Source organism: Dictyostelium purpureum (assembly GCF_000190715.1).
Source record: "Dictyostelium purpureum unplaced genomic scaffold DICPUscaffold_319, whole genome shotgun sequence".
NCBI classification, from domain to species: domain Eukaryota; phylum Evosea; class Eumycetozoa; order Dictyosteliales; family Dictyosteliaceae; genus Dictyostelium; species Dictyostelium purpureum.
Genome location: NW_003519655.1, coordinates 1 through 24,787, shown reverse-complemented (window position 1 = coordinate 24,787; position 24,787 = coordinate 1). Strand labels below are relative to the sequence as shown.

The 24,787-nt window shown below is 23.6% G+C and overlaps 10 protein-coding genes across 10 annotated transcripts; 4 read left to right on the top strand and 6 right to left on the bottom strand.

Annotated features, from left to right (window-relative positions):
• The first annotated feature begins 693 nt into the window (after nt 1–693).
• On the top strand, nt 694–1,915 carry DICPUDRAFT_92806 (uncharacterized protein). Its single transcript, XM_003292055.1, has one exon. The coding sequence runs from the start codon at nt 1,272–1,274 to the stop codon at nt 1,461–1,463; it is 192 nt and encodes a 63-aa protein (XP_003292103.1). The 5' UTR covers nt 694–1,271; the 3' UTR covers nt 1,464–1,915.
• A 122-nt stretch (nt 1,916–2,037) lies between these two features.
• DICPUDRAFT_82739 (uncharacterized protein) lies at nt 2,038–5,048 on the top strand (the record flags this gene model as incomplete). The annotated part of the gene is made up of 3 exons (XM_003292054.1): nt 2,038–2,285; nt 2,365–2,533; nt 2,625–5,048. The coding sequence occupies 3 exons, from the start codon at nt 2,038–2,040 to the stop codon at nt 5,046–5,048; spliced, it is 2,841 nt and encodes a 946-aa protein (XP_003292102.1).
• Nucleotides 5,049–5,124: 76 nt separating this feature from the next.
• On the bottom strand, nt 5,125–5,781 carry DICPUDRAFT_82738 (uncharacterized protein; the record flags this gene model as incomplete). The annotated part of the gene is made up of 1 exon (XM_003292048.1): nt 5,125–5,781. The coding sequence occupies one exon, from the start codon at nt 5,779–5,781 to the stop codon at nt 5,125–5,127; it is 657 nt and encodes a 218-aa protein (XP_003292096.1).
• Nucleotides 5,782–9,768: 3,987 nt separating this feature from the next.
• Nucleotides 9,769–10,559, bottom strand: DICPUDRAFT_57752 (uncharacterized protein; the record flags this gene model as incomplete). Its single annotated transcript, XM_003292047.1, has 2 exons — nt 10,495–10,559; nt 9,769–10,416 (listed from the first exon to the last, which is right to left on the bottom strand). Coding segments are annotated over exons 1-2 (702 nt in total), but the record flags the coding sequence as incomplete, so codon positions are not given.
• Nucleotides 10,560–13,092: 2,533 nt separating this feature from the next.
• DICPUDRAFT_82736 (uncharacterized protein) lies at nt 13,093–13,936 on the bottom strand (the record flags this gene model as incomplete). Its single annotated transcript, XM_003292046.1, has 3 exons — nt 13,093–13,118; nt 13,219–13,731; nt 13,804–13,936. 3 exons carry the CDS (start codon nt 13,934–13,936, stop codon nt 13,093–13,095), a joined length of 672 nt encoding a protein of 223 aa, XP_003292094.1.
• Nucleotides 13,937–14,962: 1,026 nt separating this feature from the next.
• Nucleotides 14,963–16,285, bottom strand: DICPUDRAFT_24333 (uncharacterized protein; the record flags this gene model as incomplete). Its single annotated transcript, XM_003292045.1, has 2 exons — nt 14,963–15,619; nt 15,908–16,285. Coding segments are annotated over 2 exons (1,035 nt in total), but the record flags the coding sequence as incomplete, so codon positions are not given.
• Nucleotides 16,286–17,731: 1,446 nt separating this feature from the next.
• Nucleotides 17,732–19,472, top strand: DICPUDRAFT_156778 (uncharacterized protein; the record flags this gene model as incomplete). Its single annotated transcript, XM_003292053.1, has 4 exons — nt 17,732–17,933; nt 18,014–18,750; nt 18,823–19,109; nt 19,187–19,472. 4 exons carry the CDS (start codon nt 17,732–17,734, stop codon nt 19,470–19,472), a joined length of 1,512 nt encoding a protein of 503 aa, XP_003292101.1.
• A 269-nt stretch (nt 19,473–19,741) lies between these two features.
• On the bottom strand, nt 19,742–20,005 carry DICPUDRAFT_156777 (uncharacterized protein; the record flags this gene model as incomplete). Its single annotated transcript, XM_003292044.1, has 1 exon — nt 19,742–20,005. The coding sequence occupies one exon, from the start codon at nt 20,003–20,005 to the stop codon at nt 19,742–19,744; it is 264 nt and encodes an 87-aa protein (XP_003292092.1).
• Nucleotides 20,006–20,811: 806 nt separating this feature from the next.
• Nucleotides 20,812–23,316, top strand: DICPUDRAFT_156776 (uncharacterized protein; the record flags this gene model as incomplete). The annotated part of the gene is made up of 2 exons (XM_003292052.1): nt 20,812–22,209; nt 22,300–23,316. 2 exons carry the CDS (start codon nt 20,812–20,814, stop codon nt 23,314–23,316), a joined length of 2,415 nt encoding a protein of 804 aa, XP_003292100.1.
• Nucleotides 23,317–23,454: 138 nt separating this feature from the next.
• On the bottom strand, nt 23,455–23,667 carry DICPUDRAFT_156775 (uncharacterized protein; the record flags this gene model as incomplete). The annotated part of the gene is made up of 1 exon (XM_003292043.1): nt 23,455–23,667. The coding sequence occupies one exon, from the start codon at nt 23,665–23,667 to the stop codon at nt 23,455–23,457; it is 213 nt and encodes a 70-aa protein (XP_003292091.1).
• Nucleotides 23,668–24,787: the final 1,120 nt, after the last annotated feature.

Below are 24,787 nucleotides of genomic sequence, written 5' to 3'. Positions count from 1 at the left end.
TTTGTATAAATTATATTATTTGATTGTATAATAAAAATAACAATAATTTAAGTTGGTTTCAATTGGTTGGTATTTTTCCAAAAATAAAATTTAATCTAAATAAAGAAGATAAAAAAAAATGAGGGATGGAGGTTTATTTGAATGGCAAATGAATGGTGGTATATAAATAAAAAATTTAAAAAAATAAAAATAATAGTAGTGGGGGGAGAAAATAAATAAAAAAAATAAATAAATAATAAATAATTAAAGGGGTGAAGTTAAAATACTCTTTCTAATAAATTAGTTGTTTTTGTAATTACCCAATGATTTGATGCGATACTAGTGTCTTTGTTATCCCTGTCATTTGTGTAGAGGATGTAGTTTGTATAGATAAGATTACTTACCACTAAATATGATAAAAAAGATACTCCTTCCATCTCTCTTAACCCCCTGTTTTTATTAAAATTTATTTATTATTGCCTACAATTTCTTCAGATTCCCTATTAGAATAAATTGACAATATTTTAACGTCCTTTTATTTTTATCTTACAGATAAGGTAATTTTTTCTTTTCTTTATATACTCACCATCATCTTAGATTATGTACTTGAAAATTGTTGTTTTTTTATTTTTTTTTATTTTTTTTTTTTCAAAGTTCAAAAATAAAAAAAGTATAAATACTTTTTTTTTTGTTTCAATTATTCAATTCAAAAATACTATTCATAGTACCATATAGTTTCAAAGCTAAATATTACATTCACAATATTTAAAATGAAATTATATATAAAAATAAAAAGTAGATAATATAAAATAATAAAACTTTTATTTTTTATAGAGTGATTAACTCTATATAATAATCTTTATTTTTTATATTACCTTTTTATTTTAAAATCATTCCATTTTAAAATATAATATTTATCTTTTTCTATATGGGAAGAGGGTAGTATGGAATTCTTTTTTTTTTTATATATATTTTATATTTTTTTATATATTTTAAAAAATAATAGTTTTAAAAAATAAAAAGATTTTTTTTTTCCTTCTTTATTTCATTTTTTTTTCAAACTTTACAAGAAATATTATATATGGTGTGCACATATTTAATTTCAATTAGATTATTCAAATTATAATTAAATTAAAATTAAATTTTTATTAATAATAGTATTAATAATAATAATATGTTTTAAAACTAAACTATTTTTATTTATTTTTTATTTATTTATTAATTATTAATTACAGTTATTTTAACTTGCTATTTTTATATAAAGTCTTCTATTCTGGTTGTACCGGAGGGAAATGAAAGGGAAAAGGACGTTAAACGAAGTAAAAAAAGGCTTGTTCTTTGGATTAGGAAGTGGCCAAGTTAAGTTTGTTGATAGATGTTCTGGCTTGAAGGATTCAAGAGTAAAAAACCATCAAGAGGTTGAAATGAAGGAGGCACTGTTGACTGCTGAGGTCCCTAACAAAGTGGTTTGGAGGTCCGGATGAGCTCGATGTTGGTTTCACGTTTCAAATAGGGTTACTATTGGTATTGAAAATTTGGGTTGGTTTTCAGTTCTTATTCTTGCTGCTTTTTTACCTGCATTGGATTACTGTGGCGCTATATCTAGTTGTACTATTTAACTGTATACTCTTTTTAATTCACTTTGTTTTTTTTCTTTTTTTCTTTTATTTTTTGTTTGCTTTATTACACTAAAAATAATAATACATTAAAAAACCCATATTTAATAATTTAAAATTTTAATAATTTAATTTAATTTATAATATGAATAATATTAATAATAATAATAATAGTTGTTATATAATGGTTAATTTAAATATATATATATAATATTTCATAAAATATAAAAAAAAAATGAAATCAAAGAAGGAAAAAAAGAAAAAAAAAAAAAAAATAAATGTTTACTTGTTGAAAAAAATAAAAAAAATATTCAAAAATTAATTTTTTTAAATTTTTTATTTTTTTTATTTTTTTTTTTTATTTTTTATTTTTTAATTTTTAAAATAATTTTTTCGTTTTAATTTATTCATATATATACAGTTCCTAACTATATTTATTATTATGGAATATGAATTTGAAATCGAAGATGAACATACAATAATTCAGCAACAATTGCACCAAAGGCTAAATAATGGCTCCAATAACAATATAGAAGATGATGATGATCAAGTTACAGACCATCAAAATGAACAACAGCAACATCAGCACAATAATGAAAGTTCAAAAAAAGATATTTTAACCCCAATTTTATCAAATTTATATATACCACATCTTTATTTAACTAAAGAGGAAATAATTTCATTAAAAGAGTATATATACTACACATCAATCACCATATTATAAATTATAACTGATTTATTAACGTTTAAATGTTTATCTCTATTATAGAAACAAATCACATGAAGCTTTTTTTTTTAAAATTATACCAAATTATTATCAATTAAATTATGAAAATAATAATGAAGAATTACAAATATTATTATTAAATTATTTGGAAAATAAATTAATTCATCTAAAAAAGACACTAGAGTCAATACCAACAAATAAAGTAACACAGGTACGAAATATCATTCTTAGATTATAATATATAATATTTATATTTAAAACCAATACTAATCAACTGACTCTTTCATCTCTCAATATTACAGGAAACAAGTGAAATAATAATAAAGTTTATATTAAATAAAGAATTTGAATTTTCAGAACAGGGCATAGTTGGTTTAAAAATTATTGTTTTATTAGGGAGCAATTTGAATAATAATGATGATGGGTTAAATAAATATAAAAATGAAATTTTAAAATATTTTAATAAAATTTATGAAAAATTAGAACCAACTGAAGATGAAGTAGTTAGGGAATCACAATCACTATTATTTAATGAGCTATTAGAAATTTTAAATATTTTCGAAATTATAGACAAGGATGAAAATATAATTATGGGTGATTCAGAAGAAAAGAGCTCTTTGGTATTAAAGTTTATTTACTTTTTCGAAATTATTCAGTGTGGCAAATGGTATCAAATTAAATTTAAAAAACAAATTCAAGATGCAATTAAAATTGAAAAACAGTTGTTTGGAAACAGAGAATTAATCGATTTTCAAATTTTAACACCCATTGCAAATTCATTATTATCAAAGTGTCGTTTCGATTTATTCAAATTTAAAGAATTTATAGAATCTATTCAAATCGGTATATATAATGAATATTTTACATATATTTTTTCAATTGTAGAATTTGATTTATGGATACCATTAGTTAAATTATTTTCAACAAATAGCAATAGTAATAATAGTGGCAACAACAATAGTAATATTATATATTTAATTAAAAAAATATTAAACAAAAGAAAAGAAAGAGATTTATACGAAAATCAACATAGTTTAATCGAAATTAGAAAGTTCCCCTTTTATAGCTCAATGGAATCAATTTTTAAAATAGAAGAGCACTTTACAGAAAAACAAGAAAAAAAGTTTTTGAAATCATTATATATAGAGTTTTTCGATCAGTTAAAACAATTTAAAACAGTAGAGTCATTCATAGAACCATTAGTACATAAAATCAATCAATATCCAATTAAGAAAAAGTTTTTAAAAAGTAAACTAAACTATTTATTGTCAGAACTGGATATATCTGTTATTCAACGAGAGTTATTGGTAATTCAAGATTTTAAAGATCAGATAGTATCATCAACCATTTATAAAGAGAAACTAAAAATCGATCAACAAGAAAGGTTGTTAGAGGAGAGTGAATTAACTGTAACTTTATTAGGTCAACTACCACAGGAAATCATACACCACATTATTAAAGTTTTGATAAACAACTCCACTACATCAAACTACTATAAATTAATGTTGTCATTGGTTTGCAAAGATTTCTTTTTAGTTGTGTCTAATGAGATCAATCAATCAATAGAGTATCCCATTGATGTCACCAATTTATCGTTTCATCACGGCACAAACAACAGGTACTCACTGTGGTCCACAAACAAAGTTTCATTCATCAAACATTATTGCTCGAGAATTATCGAAAATGCAGATTACCTTCAAAGCTATTTTCAAAGAATTAATATAGTCGAAAGCTTCTTTCCTTGGAGATATTTATATAGATACCCAAATTTAAGAGCAATAGATCTATGCGGCGAGCTTAATCAAGAGCTGTTGAACTGGTTAATCTATAGTCCAAACTTTGAAAAAGTAATATTAAAAAGCAAATTAAGTTTAGTTAATCAATTCAATAGTCAATTAATAAAGCTATCAAGGAATTTAAAACTTTTAAAAATAACTTGTTTAATCGACACTGAAGAAGAAGATCAAAATTTTAATTACAAATTATTAGATCTAGCAACTGGTAGTAGTGGTAACATCGAAATAGGGTGTCAAGTTTCAATTGGTCAATTTTTCGACATTGATTTCTTATCTCAAGTATTACCAAAAATGAAATACCTAACTTTAGAAATTGAACCTTGGAAAGAGGATATAGAAGAAACAACATTATTCAACTACTTGCAGAATCCATATGACTTGTTGTATTTTGACCCAGAAAACAATAATAATAATAATAATAATCAGGAAGAAAGAATCAATCCACATAGTGCAAACATGGAATGTTTAGAAGATTTAATTTTAGAATTTAAATCATATGACAACTCTTTTGAATATTTTGACAAGCTATTAAAACTATTCAAGAATGCCGTTAATTTAAAAACAATTCATTTCATTTCACCAGGTGGTGGTTTAGAATCTAACCAACCTAAAAAAGTTATAACAAATATCTTAAAAGCCAGTTCAAATAATTTAAATCACATTAAAAATTTAAAATCAATTAAAATTTCAAAGCATCCATTCAAAAATATTAATTTAACATATTATGAAAATATAAATATAGATGATATAAATTGGTTTAATATAAATACATTTAATTTTAAACCAAATTTAGATTTTATTTTATTTTATAATAATAATAATAATAATAATAATAATAATAATAATAATAATAATAATAATAATAATAATAATAATAATAATAATAAAAACAAAAATAATAAAAATAAAAGAAAGTTTAGTTCTATTTAAATATTAATATTAGAAACTTTGAAAAGAATACCTTTATTTATTTATTTTTTATTTATTTTTTAATTTATTTATTTATTTATTTAAGGTTATTTAAAATTTTCTTTTTTTCAAACATGAAAAATTTGGTTTTCATTGCTGAATCTAATAATAAAAATACAACGGCATTATGAAGGGTGGTACCAGAGATATATGAAAAAATTTCTAAATAGAAATCTCTATTCCATTCTGTTGCTACGTCCAAGTCATATGTGATTGCTAAACCGGCAGTTGCGATAAGGTTTCCAATAACACCACCTAATGCACCATAGCCTAAAGATTTATAGTATCTTAAATAATTGAATGTTGGTCTTTTATTTGGTAAAGATAAATTGTGATCTTCTTCTTCAGTAATTTCTATTTCTTCATCATCACTTTCATCGTCGCTTTGGTCAGATTCGTCATCGGATGTTATAGTTGTTTCGGTTTTTACTTGAGATTCTTCTTCATCTTTTGTTGGTACAAATTTAATAAGTTGATTTGGTGTAATTTTGTGGTAAAAATATAAAGTACCAAGAAAGAATGAGCAACCCATAGTTGATACTAATGTAGTTACAATTTTTTTGTGGTATAGAATTTTAAATATTTCAGTGCCAACACCAATATAACATAAACCAAGTGAAATCTTTAAATTGGTTTTATTATTTCTATATAGTCCTGTATAAATTGCTCTATTTTCTTTTTCTTTAGAATTCATTTTTATAATGTTTGTTGTTAATATGATTTTAAAATGAAAATAAAAAAAAAAATTAAAAAAAAAAAATGAAAAAATATAAATTTTTATTTTTATTTTTATTTTTATTTTTATTTTTATTTTTATTTTTTTTTCATTTTTTATATAATTTTTATTTTTATTTTTTTTATTTTTTTAATAGACACATATTTTATAAATTCAAAATAATAGATAATAGTAACAAACATATACCAACTCATAAGCTAAATTAAAACCTTTTTTAAACTAATTTTCAATATAATTAAAACTTAATTCATATATGAAAATTATCATTTTAACTTAGTTTCAGATTTCAAAAAGGGCAATAATAATTTCTATCAGATAACCTTAAGTATTCAATTATAATTGAAAATAGTAAAAACAATATTTAAAATTAAATAATTCAAAAAAATAATTTAAAATTTTTTTTAAAATAAATAAACTAGTATTAATTATATTCAAGTTATAATGTTGATTAGAAATGGGATTTTTTATAATTAGTCATTGGGATTTTAAATTTTTAATTAGAGTTCATTAAAATAATATTCAAAAAAAGGTTACATTAATTAATAAGAAACATATCTCATCGCTTGCTCGATTAGCTCAGTCGGCAGAGCGTGGTGCTAATAACGCCACGGTCGCAGGTTCGATCCCTGCATCGAGCAATTCTTTTTGATAAATCCCCATATCTTCTGGGAGATTGGGATGCGTTATTTTTTTGTAAATTAATTTTAAATTGGGGGAGCAATGATAGCCAAGTGGTCGAACGAATTTCCTACAAGTTACCGCTCCGGGTTCGAAACCTAGTCGACTGGGCAGATTTTCCGAATCACACATGAATTGACGTTACCGTGCCCAACTTGTATGCAGTGTGGTAAAACTCATATAAGTATTAAACACATACCAAACAAAAACAAACACAATAAACAAACTGATGACTTAATGCATCATTAAGAATCATCTCCACTTTTAAAAAAAAAAAAAAAAAAAAAATTTAAAGTTTTAATCAATACCCAAATGCATTAAATAACTGCATCTATGTTACATCTTTCACCAGTGCAAAACTTTGATGCAGTTTTGTAAACTCATATATACACATACCAAAAAACAAAACAAAAAACAAATATGACTCAATATTAAAAATCATCTTCACTTTTAAAAAAACATATCCTTTTGGTAAAAAAAAAAAAAAAAGTTTATTACTCGGTTTTTATTTAAAAGTTTTTTTTTGGGTTATTTACAGTTTTTGAGAGTAATGTTGAAGGTGCTCTATTGGTAGATATTAATGTTGTTTTTTTAACAATTGGAATACCACTGCTATTTGCCACAGATTCTTTATTCTCTTTTAATGAGAAAGGAGATCTTGACGGTGTTAGTTTACGTAGATTTGAAAGATTTGAACTTGAAGATGATTTATTAATTAATGGCTTTGAAAACATTCTAGTTGGGGTTGATGATATTATTGTTGATGGTTGCTGTTGTGATAATGGTGAAAATGTTGATTTGGTGCTGTTATCTATTGATGAAAGATTTGAAATTTTACTATTTAATTTTAAAGTTTCATTTGATAGTAATCTATAGTCAATATTATTCGTATTGGTATTTATAGTATTTGTTTTTGAAGAGATTATAGGATTTTTAAAAGATTGTTGGCTTAATAAAGATAAACTATCCAATTTTGCTTTAAGGTCATTATTATTAGGAGCAATTGAGGACATCACAGTGACGTTATTTAAATCGTCTATATCATTATTATTGTTATTATTATTCATATTAGAATTACTATAAATATTTAACTGTGATAAACTATCTAATTTTGCTTTTAAATCCTGTAAAGATGTGGTCGAGGTTGGTGCAAAGGATATAGATTTAACAGGTTCTATGAATGGTTTAATTGTAGAGTTCATTATTAAGGTATTATTTAATGGGTTTGGTGTTGGAATTGGTGCTGGTGTTAGAATAGAATTGGTTGTTTGAGTATGACTAAATGTTGTTATATTTGGAGCTAATTTTAGTGTTGGTTGTGGTTTGAATTTTTGCTGTGAAATAAGTGGTGAGGAGGAAAGCTGTTTTACAATACCACTGTTATTGATTTTGTTTAATGTTGGTGAAACATTTGTTTTCTTAGCTCTCGGATTAGAATCTGTATTTTCATTTGTAGTAAACTCTAATAGTCTCTTTCTTGTTAAACTTGAAATTGATGATGGGGGTGATTGTAATGGGTTATTGTTTATTGTATTTGGTGTATTGGTCGCTGATGTTATTGGTACTGAAATAGAACTATTCGCTATTGTTGATTTTATTGGTAATGGAGTTGTTGATATTGTATTTTGACCTGTTGTTATATTTACATTTAAAATTTTTTGTTTTGGTGGTGATGGTTTTAAAAATTCATCTTTCTTCTGTTCATTTGATGAAACTGGTGTCTTTTTAACAATAACCTTAGTGCCATTTGAAACTGGTGTGCTAATAATACTATTTGTTGTATTTGATCTTTTAATTTGTACTGGAGATGGTAAAACTTGGGTTGGTGTATTTATTACTTTTTTTAATATTAATTTATTATTATTATTTTGATGGTTATTAAAATCAATACTAATATTATTATCGCTATTATTCATTTCAGTTTTATTTATTATATTTTTATCACTTTCTATTATACAATTATTACTATTGATATTATTATCTAAAGAATTATTATTATTGTTATTATTATTTACAACTATATTATAACTATTTAATAATTCATCAGATTTTAAAAAATCTTTTAAAAATTGATCGGTTGCTAAATTATTTTCAGTTAAAACTTTGAAACAATCTGATAAAACTCCAAACATCCAACCTAAAGATGATTTTAAATTTGTGGTTTCAGATACTTGAATTTTAGATTCATAATTTTGTTCGAGGATTCTTTCATTTAAATCAAACCTATCCAATTCTAAAGTTGCAGCTCTTGCTTGTTGAATTAAAATTTTTTGATTTCTTGGTGAATGACGAAATAGGGTGGGCAATTCTAATTGATTTTTCCTTCTCCATTGATCATTTTTATCTAATTTATCATTAATATTCATCTCTATTATTTTAATTTGTGTAATTTGATTTGAAATATCTTTAATTGATTGATTTACTTGCGAAATACTAATATTGCTATCACCATTTTCACTTTTAATGATTTCTAACTGTTTTTGTTTTTGTTTTAATTCTTCTTCTAAATCCCGGAATTTTGATCTCTGTAAGCTTAATGACTTCTTTAATGATAATGTTTCATTTAAATTTTGATTTATTAAACCTGTCATATCTTCCAATTCTTTTAAAGTTTTCTCATCATCATCATTATTAATATCTTCTTTTTCTTGTTGTAACTGTGGTGCTTGTATTATTGATTTTATTGTTTCTTTGTTTATATTATTTATATTATTTATATTATTTATATTATTATTATTATTATTATTATTATTATTATTATTAATATTATTATTATTTTTTAATAATTTTAATTTTAATTGTCTAATTTCTTCTTTTAATTCTTTAATAATTTCTATATATTGTGAAGAATGAGACGTTATATTTAAATTTTTGACCATTTGCGTCTTTATAGTTTTTGCACGACTAGCATACTTTAAAGTATTATGACTATCGTCATATGATGAAGAATTTGGACTTATATTTGCAATCATTACAGTTTTACAATTACCACCAAGAGAATCTTTTAAAATCCTAGTTAATTTTGAGTCACGATAGGGTATATAGACTTCTTTTTTTGGACCATTTGGTTTTCTAAATGTAGCTTCAGCTAGAGCATTAATACAGTTACCCAATGCTAACAAAGATTTATTAATATTTGCACCTTCTACCAATCTTTTTCCAGTATTTAATGTTTTTGATGCCCTCTCACTACCAGCCAAATCGATTAAAGTTAATTTTGAATCAATGGATGGCCCATGCTCTTGTTTTTGCTTTATAAAAATTTGTAAAACAGCATGTGATCTTGATGAGGTTTGATTTACTTGAGTAGGAGATTGCTTTCTATTGGAATTACCAAATTCTAATAACTTTAATACATCATTTGCATTATTTGGAAATCTTTCGGTTAGATCTCTAACCACAACACTTTTATTTGAATCCTCTCTAAGTTCTAATGATTTACTATCGGTAACAAACAAATCCCTAATAGTTTCATTGTATACTTCTAAATAAGACATTGATATGGTGTATACCTTTTCGCTATCTTTTTCTATCGATTCGAATAATTCTTTCATTGTCAACACCATTATTCCTGGACCACTATGATCATTTCCAACCATTGTATGGGTTTTACCTGCATTGGTTGCACCATAAGCAAAAACAGATGCATTATAATTACCCTCCAATACATAATTTATTAATTTCTTTGTTGTATTTTCAAAAACTTCTTGTTGAGTACTAAACTGATCAAAAATTCTGTCAAATATATATCTTTGTTCGTTATTACTGCCATTATTACTGAATGCCGATTTATTACTACTGCTTTTATAAAAATCTGTTTCGTTGGGGTCAAATATTAATGTATTTTCATCAACTATTTTTATTATATTTTTACATTTTTGATTTAAAATTTCTTCTTCTGACTCTGGTCTAATTCTATATTTGATTAAATAAAAATAAAAAACTATTAATAATTTGAAAATCGTTAAATATATTTAATTATTTATAATTTACCTTACAGTGACAATCATATTACTTTGTGAGGAATCTTCATTTTTTTGAAAATTCATGTTTCTTTTTAATAATAATCATATAATAATATTAAATAGAAATAAATAATATAAAAAAAAAAATTTTAAAATTTAAAATAAAATTTTTAAAATTAAAAAAAAAAAAAAAAAAAGGCGCCTAAATTAAATATAATTAGGAAAGTCTTCTGATTATGTAAAAAATATCAGGAATGAGAATCCATCAGTAATTCTGGGAGAATATCAAAATTTAAAACTATAAAAATTAATAATAAAAAAGAAAAGTTTTATAAACTTTTAAATAAAAAAATTAAAAAAATAATTTAATTTACTTCTATTTATCCTCTTCTTCTTCATTTTTTATTTTATCATCCAATACTCACATTTTTTCAATATCAGAACCATCCGGCATTATTATAAACAAAATATATTTTATGATACTGGGATTTTTCAAGGTCAAGACAAAAATGTTCGAAAAATATATATATATAATTTAAATTTTCTATAACAAATTCTAATACTATTTTCTATTTTTTTGAACCCTATCATTTAGTTCGACATTAATGTCTCCTTTGGTTTATTATTTTCTGTAACTAAAGCTATATTATCTGCATTGCATTTTTTTTTTTTTTTAAAAGTGAAGATTATTAATATGCTTTAAACTAATCAGTAAATTCTACACTACATATTCCATCATTACTCCCCCATCACTTCTCCCCAGGGCTACCTACAGGACGTACCTCCAACATTCCAAAAAAAAAAAAAAAAAAAAAAAAAAAAAAAAAAAAAAAATCTTCCCGGTGACTAAAATTATTAAAATTTAAAAAAGTTTCGCCCAAAGGGGGGCTCGAACCCCCGACCACAAGGTTAAAAGCCTTGCGCTCTACCGACTGAGCTATCTGGGCATTTTGATGAGATTTTGTAATAAAGTGCACTATGCACAAATAAGGCGTGAGGTGACCAACTTAGCAAAAGGGAAATTTCTTAATTTATACTATTAATTTGAACTCCTACTTTATATGTTCAAAACTTATGGGGGTCATATACTACATTTACCTCACCCTTTAAAGATAACTATCTAACTAATTTTTGGAATGGGTCAGGGAACCCTTTCAACCTGCACCCTCCAAGGATCGAACCGAAGCTGTCGCCAAAATGTAATAAAGTGCACTATGCACAAATAAGGCGTGAGGTGACCAACTTAGCAAAAGGGAAATTTCTTAATTTATACTATTAATTTGAACTCCTACTTTATATGTTCAAACCTTATGGGGGTCATATACTACAATTTAATAAAGTATAGATCTAACCATCTTTATAAAAAAATTAAATAACAAAAATTAAATAATAATTAAATTTCATTTTTTGTACTAAAAATTATTTTAAAAATAAATTAATAAAAGTCGTGTTAACCTTTGCACCATTCTTATTGAAAGGGTAAGTCAAAAATTCGTGATTAGCAATTAATACAAAAAAACCATCTTTAAAGGTGATAAATATCTTTCTTTGTTACATAAATTAAATTATTTATAAATAATATTAATATTTTATTATTAACTTATTATATTATTTATTTGTGTGTTTTATTTAAGTATTAAATATAAATAATAAAGATAATATAAGATATATTTTGGTGTTTATTCACATTCTTATAATTGTTTGAGTGTCTTTAATTTAAGTATTTTTTTGTTAATTATTTAGTACGTGTTTATATATTTTATTTATTCTCGGTAAGAATATAATTTGTGTTAATTATATTTTCGTTAAGCATTTTAGTTGTGTAAATAAGTCATTTTCTTATACCTTATCATTACAATTTGAAGTGAATAAACTTAAACGGGTTTATTTTTTTTTATTGTTAAATAAAAATTTTTTTAAAGGGTCTAATTTGTTAAATATTCAATTTTAAAATTTTGTTAGAAAACAAATAGGAAAGAATATTCATAAAAAATGACTATAAAAACTCTTTCTTCAGGATAATTGGAGTGTGCAAAACTCTACAGCTAATATTGGGGATTTTAAACAATTGAATCAAATACAATACCTGTAAGAAGAAAGATGAAACAACGAATTGGAAAATAATATAGAAGATTTTATAATGTCATAATTTATGTAAAAAAAAATTTCAATTTGTGGGCTTTACAAACTAATAATTTTTTAAAAAATTCAAACATTAATACATTTCCTTATTGGTTAAAATCCAAGTCTCAAAGACTCAGGTGGGTAAAAATATTAAGCTTGGAAAGTTGAAAATTGGAAAATAGGGGATTTTTGTTAATGAATATATCTATATGAATATTCTTACTGATGATGTTTTTTTACAAGACAATTGTCAATTAATAAGACCTTATTTTTACATATTAATTGGAAAAAAGAAAATAAAAGTCATATTTAAATTCTATCAAGTAGTCACGCCATAATTTCAATCTATTAATTAATATTTTATTAAAAATTAATTTATAAACATAATGAATCAAACCCAAGGAAATTTAAAATAAAAAAATATTAAAAAACTAATTTACAAACTAATGTACTTTTGATGATCATAATATTAGAGTTGTTGTTGGTCCAGTCAAAATTGAAGCTATTGTTCAATTGGGCAGACGTTTTCTTTTTAAATAAATTAATATATATGTATTAAAATTTAATTAATAATTATTTATTTCAATGTTTAATTATTACTATTATTTTGAACAGAAATAAGACTGACTTGTGGATTCGCTTAGGCTTGGTGAACATGAAAGTGCAATAGTGCCGTTATTGCAATCGCTTTTAAAGCAAGAATTTAAAAATGGTTGTCCATTTTTACAACTGAAGGTATCCACAACACCACTTTGTAATTCGATTTCAAATCCATCAGTCATAGATGTTGCGAATAAGAAATTGTCATTATTGCATACTGGAGAACCACTATTATCAGAGGAGGAGGAATCTTGGTCATTTGAATAAACTGCATTAACAACACTGTTATCTGAGAATGATGGTTTATTTGTGACTGTAACATATGAATATGGTGAATATTTTGGTTGAGCCATTGGTGGTGAGTTATCACATGTGTTAATTTCAAAATACGATGTTTGTCCCTCTGGACCTGAACAATTTCTTTGTCCATACGATGTTAAATAAACTGTTGTTGCATTATTTGAATCGGTTTGGCTATATGCAAAATAAGAGTTATATTTGTAGCCATCAACAAAATATTCAACATCATTTAAACATTTATCTAATAAATTTAATAATTAATAAAAATACATCAATATCAATATCAATATTTTTTGTTTTTATTTCCACTTACTTGCAACAATTGATATACCAACTCCATATGGATTACCACTGCACTGAGTTCTATATGGAAGGAAATTTATAAATTGTTTTTCACCAAATGAATAGTTGAAAGAAATAAAAAGTAATACAAGTAATAATTTCATTTCTTTTTTTTTTTTAAATAAAATAAAAAAAAATAAAAAAAATGGTTTATATTTAAAAAAAAATTTTTATAAAATCTTTTTTTTTTTTGAATTTTTGAGTGGAACAAAAAAAAATATCTTAATTTATAAATACAAGTTTTTTTCAGTTTTTTTTTTTTTTTTATTTTTATTTTTAAGGAATTAATTAATTATATAATTTATATTATTATTGTAAGAGACAGTATTTTATTAAATAAAATTTTTAAATCTGTCTGTAAGGAATTCTTGAAAAAATAATTTGGATTTGAATTTTTTAGCAATCGATTTGTTAAATTTTGGTTTTATTATGGGATTAAAATTTTATTTTACAATTTTTTCCCAAATTTTTTTATTTATTATATTAATTTTTGTTGATAAAATAAAAAAATTACAAATAAAACAGTCATTTTCACTTTTATTATAAACTTTACATAAAGCTTCTATTAAATCATATATTGTCTCTTTGATTGCTATTTTATAAATGGTAATTTAATTGAAGAAAAAAAATTTATTTTTTATTTTAAAAGTTTGCAGTATATCAAGAAAATAATTTTAGAAACTAACAAAGTCCAAAATCAAAATTAGATTTTTTTTAAATATGGAAAAACATTAAGAAAAAAATATATATAATAAATATATATTTTTTTTAAAAAATGTAAAACAAATTAGAATTTTATTAATTATACAATTAAATCTTTTTTTGTTATTTTTAATTGATTTTTTTATAGTTTATGTAGGTTTTTTTTTTTTTTTTTTTTTTATATTAAAAATAATAAAATTAAAAAATTAAAATAAAAAAAAAATTATTAAATATTATAAATATATGATTATTATTATTAAATTAATTAACTAATTAATTAATTAATTAATTTCGTGTTCTGAATATTTGCCTAATTTTCTTAATTTAACCATTTTATCAGCACTTTTCTTACAACACCATTCCTCTTCACATTCCTCGATACAGTTTTGAGCACAAAAATCGACCTTTGTAGCTGTTGGTTTAATAAACTCTGGTTGAATTGAAGTTGAATGAATACCTTCTTTGTGGAAAATTTTTTTTAGACTTGATGCAATTTCATCAAAGTTTGAACCCTCCATAACACCAACATGAACTGAGGCGATTGTCATACCATCAACCAATTGCCAAACATGCAAATCATGATGAGAAACTACACCTTGGACCTTTGACATTTTTCTACGGATACTTTCAAGATCGATTTCGTCGGGTACTTTTTGTAAAAGGATCATTGAACATCTTTTGACTAATGGGAAAGATGTGAGAGCGATCATAATAACAATAATTAAACTAACACTTGGATCGATATATTTAGTCCATGAACCATGGGTGTATTGAATAATAATACCTGTAACTAAAACAAATAAAGATGAAACTGCATCACCTAAAAAGTGAATGAATACACCAAACATATTGTAATCCATACCACATGTACCTTTTCTTCCGCTCTTCTTTTTCTTTTCACCGCCATCATGAGAATGGCCATGCTTTTCTTTCTTTGGAGTTTCGCCGCCATGAGAATGGCCGTGATGATCATCATCATGATCATGGTGATCTTCGTGATTGTGTGAATGGCCATGACCGTGTTTTTTTTCTTTGCTTTCTTCATGTGAATGACCGTGATGATCGTCATCATGATCATGGTGATCCTTATGATTGTGTGAGTGACCATGGTCATCTTGATATTCTTCTTCATCTCTACCTATACTGATAACTGTATCAACCTTTCCCTCACCACTATGAGCATGACCATGCTTTTCTTTTTTCTTTTCACCGCCATGTGAATGGCCATGCTTTTCTTTTTTCTTTTCACCTCCATGTGAATGACCATGCTTTTCTTTTTTCTTTTCTTCACCATGTGAATGACCACCACCGTGTGAATGGCCACCACCACCACCGTGTGAATGAGCATGGGCCATACCAGTAAGAGCGAAAACAATTGTGCCTAAAATATTAATAAATAAACCGGCAGCAGCAACAATCATAAAGATATAACCGTGATATTGACCCTTTAATTCGAGTTCAGCTGGCTCTATGAAACGAGGAATTGATTCTAAGGCGACATAAAGACACATTGAAAGAAGGAAAATACCATTTGTTAAACCACCCAATAATTCTGTACGAGCCCAACCATAAGACATTAAATTATCTGAATCACGCTTGGCTGCCTTAGCTGCCCACCAGGCAATATAAAGTGATACTACATCTGAAAGATTATGAAAACCATCTGAAAGTAATGTTAATGAATTTGTGTAAATAGCAACACCCAACTCTGCAACGACATATATTGCTGTTAAACCCCCAATTAATATAAATGCTACTGTTTTTGAAGTTTCACCCTTTTCTTCTTTTTGTTTCCTAGTATAAATATAATATGATATTAGCTATTTATTTATTTATTTAATGATCTAAATAAAACAAAATTAAAATTATATAAAAAACAAAAAAATAGGGCGGAGCGCTCAAATTTTTTAAAAAAATAAAAATAAAAATAAAAATTTTGGTGTGTGTTCCTATTTCTGTTTTTTATTTCATTAACTGTTTTATTATTTTTAAAAAACACTTACGAAACCAATGCTTCTGTTTCTTCTTTACCCATTTTTATTTTTTTAAATTTCCTTCCTTTTTTATTTTTTTTTTATTTTATTTTTTTTTTGATTAACAAGTAAATTTACAAAAATAATTGGTTATGAATAATTGAAAAGAAAAATATAAATTTTATATATTACAAAATATATTATTTATTTATACGAAACTTTTTATTTAAAAATTGAATAAAAAATATAAGGATGTAGGAATGAGTTTCAGTTAGGAATATAGGAAACAAAATTTATTTATTTTTTATAAAAAAAAAAAAAAAAATATAAAATTATTTTTTTTTTAAAAAAAAAAAATTAAAAAAAATCAAAAAATAGATTTTTATTAAAATATTTCAGTCAACTCATTTTTTTAAAACTTTTGTTGTTATATTGATGATGTAAAGAGGCACATAAAGTTTTTTTCTCACGATTTTTCTTTTTTTGTTGAATTATAACTCTAATTTTTGTGATAAATGCGAAAATAAAATGAAAACAGTTTATTATTTTTCGTAAAATGAAAAATAATTAATCTATTTTTATTTATAATTATAAAAAATAAAATAAAAGGAGTGGAAATATTAAAATCAATATTATAATAATAATAAAAAAATGTAAAAAATAAAAATAAAAAAATGTAAATATAAAAAAAAAAATGATATTTATTTAGGGGGTGGGAAAAAATATCAAAGCCAATCCAAAATTTTTTTTCTTGCAAGAAGGAAATTTTTTTTTGGATAGAGATCAAAACAACCCAAAAAAACGAAACCAAAATTATGAAGCAACCAAAAATTATCTCATTTCCCTGTATAGTTTATTAACTGCATAATTTCTTAATTAATAATAATTCCATTTATCATTTTAATTAAAACTTGATAAATAATAAAAATTTGTGTCTAATTATTAGTTTTAAAAATGAAAAAATAAAAATAAAAAAAGAATATTTCTAAATATCATTAATTATTATTAATTATTATAACATCCATATAATCACACAATCATAGTTTTATAGTTTTGAGAAAAATAGCTTTATAAAAAAAATTAAAAAAAAAAAAAATTAAAAATTAAAAAAAAAATTAATTTTTTTTAAAAAAACGATAATATTTAAAAAAAGAAAAAAAAAAAAAAAAAGTATTTCGTTTTTATTCATTTTTTAATTATTATTTAATAAATATAAAATAAAGAATGAAATTAGACGCAAAGAATCTAAGATATTTAACTAAAGATGATTTTAGAACTTTAGTATCTGTTGAAATGGGTATGAAAAACCACGAGTTGGTCCCAGTCAATTTAATTTGCACAATTGCCAATTTAAAGTATGGTGGTACTAAAAAGTCAATTACCACATTACACAAGTTTAAATTACTTTTCCACGATGCCAGAAAATGTAAGTATTATTACACACACTGCATTGTATTAAAATTATCATAATATTAATGTTACTTTTATTTTTTATTTTTTTTTTAGATGATGGTTATAAATTAACCTATTTAGGATACGACTTTTTAGCATTAAAAACATTGGTACAAAGAGGTGTTTGTGCCTATGTTGGTAATCAAATTGGTGTTGGTAAAGAATCAGATATCTATATTGTAGCAGACGAAGATAATAAAGAGATGGTATTAAAGTTACATCGTTTAGGTAGAACATCCTTCAAAACTATCAAAAACAATAGAGATTATTTAAAACACAGAAAATCAGCATCATGGTTATATTTATCACGTTTAGCAGCATTAAAAGAATTTGCATATATGAAAGCATTGCACGATAATGGTTTCCCAGTACCAACCCCAATCGATTATAATCGTCATACCATTGTAATGTCAAGAGTACGTGGTTATCCAATGACCCAAATTATGGAATTAAGACACCCAACTAAAGTATACAACGACTTGATGAATCTTTTGGTTAAATTAGCAAACTATGGTCTTATTCATGGTGATTTCAACGAGTTTAACATTCTCATTAGTGACGAAGAAGAAATTACTCTTATTGATTTCCCACAAATGGTTTCAACAAGCCATATAAACGCTGAGATGTATTTCGATCGTGATGTAAATTGTATTCGTACTTTCTTTGAAAAAAGATTTGGTTTCATTGGTCAAAAATGGCCAAAGCTTGCAGATTGTCAAAATATTCATTCTTTAGATGTTCAAATTGCAGCTTCAGGTTTTACAAGAGATTTAGAAAAAGATTTTGATAAAGTAAGTATAATTATTTAATTATTAATTTTTTATTTTTATTAATTATTAATTCTAATTTTTTTATTTAAAAAGTTAGCAGAAGAGCAAATTGATTTAAGTGATGATGAAAATATTGATAATGATAATGATAATGATGAAGAGGAAGAAAATAATAACAATAATGAAGAAGAAAATAATGAAGAGGAAGAAGAAAATAATGAAGAGGAAGAGCAAGAGCAAGAACAAGAGGAAGGTTATCATGAAATTGAAACCAGTGATGAGGAAGAAGAAGAGAGTGATAGCGATGAATCAGTTGAAAATAATAAACAAGTCATTGAAGAATTCCATGGTTTATCACTTAATAAAAATAGAGATTTTAAGTATGTATTTATTTATATTTTATTTTTTAATAAAAAAATATGTGTGGCTATATATTAACTTTTAATTTTTTAAAAAGATTTTCAAACTTAAAAGATGATGATAATGCTCCAATCATTTTAAGAAAAGAATATATCCAAGAAATTGGTGAAATTGAAGGTGAACCAGTTGACGGTGATTTCGAACAATATGTTGAAACACCAGAAGAAAGAAAAAAGAGAAAAGAAGAAGAAAAAAAGAGAGCTATTGCCGATAAAGTTAAAAGACAACTTAACAATAAAAAAGGTGGTAAAATGAGTGTTAGAAATACTGTTAAATCTAAAAACAAGAGAGAAAGAATGGATCACATTAAAGCTTATAAATAAATATAAATTAAGAAAAAAAATTAAATAAAAAAAAAATTAAATAAAAAAAAAATAAACTCTTTCTTAAATTTCCAATACTATGTTTTAAAACAATCTGATTTATAATAATGTTGGTTGTTATTATTATTATTTTTGTTATTATTTTTTGTATTATTACTTTTCTTACAAAATATATGTTTTTATTTTTTATTAATTTTTTTTGTTTGTTTTTTTACTGTAGTATGATAAATATATTTTTTTTTTATAACTAAAAACCAATTATTACATGTTTATTTGTGGATTGGATCTTGGTTGATTGATTTACCATAAGCAGCAGTAGCAGCTTTCCATTCTGGGGTGTGGGTTGGGTATTCACGTCTTTGAGTTTGGGCGTATGAGAAGTAAAGAGCACTAACAGTTAAAGTTAAAGCAACACCAGCGAGAGTGACGTAACCTCTTGGGGTACCATAACCTTCTAATTTGTATTGGTTGTGTGGGTAGGCTTTGAAACCTTTTGGATATCTTAAATTGTAGTTTTCGTTACCAGTTGACATTTCTATATATATTATTTATATTATTATTATTATAATAATAATAATTATAATTATAATTATTTATAAAAAAAAAAATTTTAAAAAATGTTAATTCATATTTTTTTTTGTTTATTTTTTTATTTTTTTTTTGTTTTATTTTTTATTTATTTTTGTGTGATCATTGCAAAACATTTTATTATTTTAAAATTAATATGATTATTATTAAATAAATGTATATTAAACATTTATTTATATCAATTGGATGATAAGGTGTGAACTGTTAATTATTTTTCGTAAATTATAATGTTTCTTCATTATTTATTTATTTATTAATTTAATTTGATTATTTATTCTGAATTTTATTTGTTTATTAAAGGGAATAATTAATTTCCAAAAAAAACTAATTTGATCATCACAATTTATAACTATGATGATAATAATTGTGTGCTTTGAAACTTACTATGTGCTGTGTGTATGATTGTGATTAATGAAAATAACAAAAAAAAAAAATTTAAAAAAAAAAAAAAAATTTTATTTTTTTTTTATTTTTTTCTATTTTTTTTTTATTATTTTTTTTTATAAAAAATTGGTTAAAAAAATTTAAAAAAAATTAAAAAAATTAAAAAAAGAAAAGAAAATTAAATAAAATTTAAAAAAACGAAAAAAAAAAAAATCATTATCATTTAGTTTAATTCCACAAACAAAAGATATAGAATTATTTAAATAATAATTTTATACAGTTACATTTATTTATAAAGAAAAAAAAAAAAAAATCATTGTATATATATAATTCCGCGCTTTTTTTTTTTTTTTTTTTTTTTGTAAAAATGTTATCTTTAAAAAAATGTAGTCTTTTAAAAGATACATGCAAACTATTTGAAAAACAAAGTGGTAGCAGTATTAGATCATTATCATATTCAAGTAATAGCAATAGTAATCAGAGTTTTAATAAGAATTTCAGCAGTTATGGAGACAGAAATAAAATTAGAAATAGTAATAATAAAGATTCCACTGATTTCATCCTAAATGAATTTAAAAAAGCATTGGATATCGATAGTGGTAATGGTAATAATAGAAATAGTGGTTATCATAATAATAGTAATAATAATAATAATAATAGAAAAACATCCATGGGTTATAATAATAGCAATAATAAAAATAATTATAATAGAAACAGTTTATATAGAAATCAACAAAATAGTAATAATAATAATAATAGTGGTGATAATAGAGATCATTTTGATATTTCAATAGTGGGTGTAGAAAGAATATTGACAAAATATAAGAGACTTTCAAATTTTCAATCATTATCAAGTAAATTATCATCAAGTACAATAAAGGAAGCTAATAAATATGTTGAATTATTGAAAGAAAAAGTTGCAGAATCAGAAGATTCTGTTTTTGAATGTGCAAAGAATATTATGTCAATTGATAAGGAATTGGGGGATTTGAGTCTAAAATTACCAAAATTAGAAAAAGAAGAAGAAATTGAAATGGTAAAAGAAAGAATGAAATCACTCTACAATACAAAGGCAACCAATAAAACCAAAGTATTAAATTTTAGAAAATTCGAATATTTCATCGATCAAATTAATGAAATTATAGAGGTTATTAAAGCCAAACCAATCAAGAGTTTGGATGAATACGAGCTTGTTAAAACCAAAAAAGTTGAACCATATTTAAACCAATTTAAAGAATTTATCTCAAATGTAGACACTACAAAATTAGAAACCATCCAAGTTACACCAGAAAAAGACTCTAACGCATTAAAGTACAGATTCTATCCACCATCAGAGCCATTTGCTATGATACTTTCAAAAGACCCATATGCCGTTGACAAGACCCGTTATCAAGAGTTAGACTTTAGCAAAAATAAACTCGAAGTCGTCAAAAAATATAATTTCGATAAAATCCCAAAACTACAACATGGTTTAGAGCGTGTTATTACTCAAAGGGGTTTACATCTTGTAAATGATAGTTCTGGAAAGCCTGCATTCACACCATTCCTTTCAAATATCCACGATTTCGATGAAATCAAATTGCATTCAACTTATATGATTCCATCAGAAGATCAAAAGTTAATCGAAATTACCGAAGAAAATAAATGCACATACTTTTCATCGACATCTTCCATTACTGCTTTTCTAACACATTTATATTTGGCTGTATCTAAAAGTAAAGCACCACCATCATCAATGTATTCATCATCATTAACAGATCTTTCTGTAAGTATTCATTAGTTATATATAAATGGTTTTTATACACCAAACAAACAATAGATATTAATTTTTATTATTTTTATTTTTAAATTTTAGGGATCATTCATACCATCAGTTTTAAAACCATCATCAATTCATTTAATTCCGGTTAAAGATAATATTTGGTCCATTGATAACAATTCAGGTAATGCAGAAAAGTCAAATGTTATTTTAATGAATTTAGGACATTCAATGGAAAAGATGTTAACATTACCAGAGGACGAGTTTAATAGCAAGATATTAAAATCCAATAACCCAGGTGACCCAGTAGAATTCCCAGATTCATATATTTACAGTAAATTTGATAAGATAATTTATAGATCACAGATAGATTGCATTTCAGATAATTTACCAGAGGATAGAAATACATTCGATTTAAAGACACGTGCAACCAATGCAATTAGAATGAATGTCTCGGAAACCAACAATTTCATTTCACATCATATCAATAGATTATTTAATTGTAATAATTCTTTCGAAAGAGAGTATTTGGATTTATCAAGATCGGGTGGTATCAAATATGCATTACAAGCTAAATTGGGCCACATGGCAGGTATTTTCATTTGTTATCACAATACAAGAAAGATTTTTGGCTCAGAGTATATAGATTTGAAAGAGTTGGAGAAATCAATATTTTGGACTAATCATATGGCCGATGTCAATTTCAACCTTACCAATCAATTACTTCAAAATGTTTTAGATCACATCACCAAGGATCTTCCAAGAACCCACAAATATAGATTACTCATATGCAGTTCCGCCAATTTCAAATTAAATATCTTTGTTGAAACACTCATAGCCGAAGATTACGAATATTTAGAATTCTCCTATAAAACAACTAAAGAATTGAACGAGAATGAAGCCAAACAAATTAAAAACCCAGTTAAAATGTACGAAATTAAAGTTATCCCACTTGTAAATGATAAAAAAGTGTTCTCACAACTTCATTATACCGAATCCGACGAATTAAAAGTTTTCTACTCGATCAATCAAGTCGAAAAAGAAGACATATTAATTAACTATGCTTTAGAATTAAGACAATCTAAATTATATTCCCAATTTTTGTCTAAATAAACAATATTAAATTTTTTTATTTTTTTTTTATTATAAAAAATAATAAATGAAAAAAACATTATATATACAAGCTTTTTTTTAAATATTTTATTTTATGTTTTTTATTTATATTATTTGTGAAAAGAGTATACTATCTGATTATTTGTGGTTGTTTTCTTGTTCTAATTCTTTTTGTTTTTTAATATTATCTTGAACTCTTTTATTTCTTTGTTCCATCATTTTGTCGTGGTCGCATGCATGGCCTCTGAATGGATCTTGATGGACATTTGGTGTTTGTTCGTGTTGAACATTGGGATTTCTTTCGATATATTCTTTATAGTGTTTATTTATGATATCGTTAATTCCTGTCATTTCTAAAGCAAGTTCGCAATTTACAAAATTATTGTTATTATTATTTATTAAAATTGAGATTTGAAAAATTAAAAAAATAATTAATATAAATTTCATTATTATTTATTGTTTAATCTAAATTTGAGTATATATTAATTTGAAAAAAGCTGATATATAAAACTCGATTGTGTGTGGGTTAAAAATATTTGTTTTTTATATAGGTAAAATAATAACAAAAATAAAAAAAAAATAAAAAAAAATAAAATTAAATATATTTTTAAGAAAATCCAAATTAGGAAATCAATATTTTATTATTTTTTTTTTTTTTAATGAGGGTTATGTATAAAATAAATATTTTATTAACATATTATTTCTTAATACAATTATATATACTTTTATTTATATTTTATACTTTATTAAATTATATTGTAGTTTTAAAAAGAAATATAAATTATTTGAATTTTAATAAAAAAAATTAAAATAATAAAATAAAATAAAATAAAATAAAATGAAATAAAATAAAATAAAATAAAAAAAAAAATTAAAAAAAATAAAAATGAAAATGAAATTTTTTTTTTTTAAATATTTTTTAATTTATTTGTGTTAAAATATTTACAATGGAAATAATCATTTCAAAATATAGATAATTTATTCAATATTTAAATCAAAGGCAATGCATTGGTTTTAAAAGAAAATAAGATAAGCTTAATTTTTATTTGTCACAATAAATCATAAAAATTGTTTTTATTTTAAATGCCTCTTTAAATAATAATGGCTTCTTTATTTTTTTGTTTAGTATTACTATAAAAACCCTAGAAATTTTGTTAATAAATAAAAAACAATAAAAAAACAAAATAAAATTGATTTTATAATCATATCTCAAAACTTTATTTATTTTGTTTATTCATATTGTAGAAAAAAAATTATAAAAAGAGGTTACACTTTAGTTTTTCTTAATAATAGTTTTTTAAAATAATTAATTAAAATAATAAAAAAAATATAAAAAATAAAAAAAATAAAAAAAATTTTAGATAAGTTAGAAATTCGATAGTTTTAATTAATTTTTTTTTTTAATATTCAAAGAAAATAAAAAATAATATTTAATTTAAAAAAAATATTTAACTACTTTTATAGAAAAGTC

Coding starts and splice junctions, on each gene's coding strand:
- DICPUDRAFT_92806 (XM_003292055.1), top strand. CDS start 1,272: ATGAAAGGGAAAAGGACGTTAAACGAAGTAAAAAAAGGCTTGTTCTTT.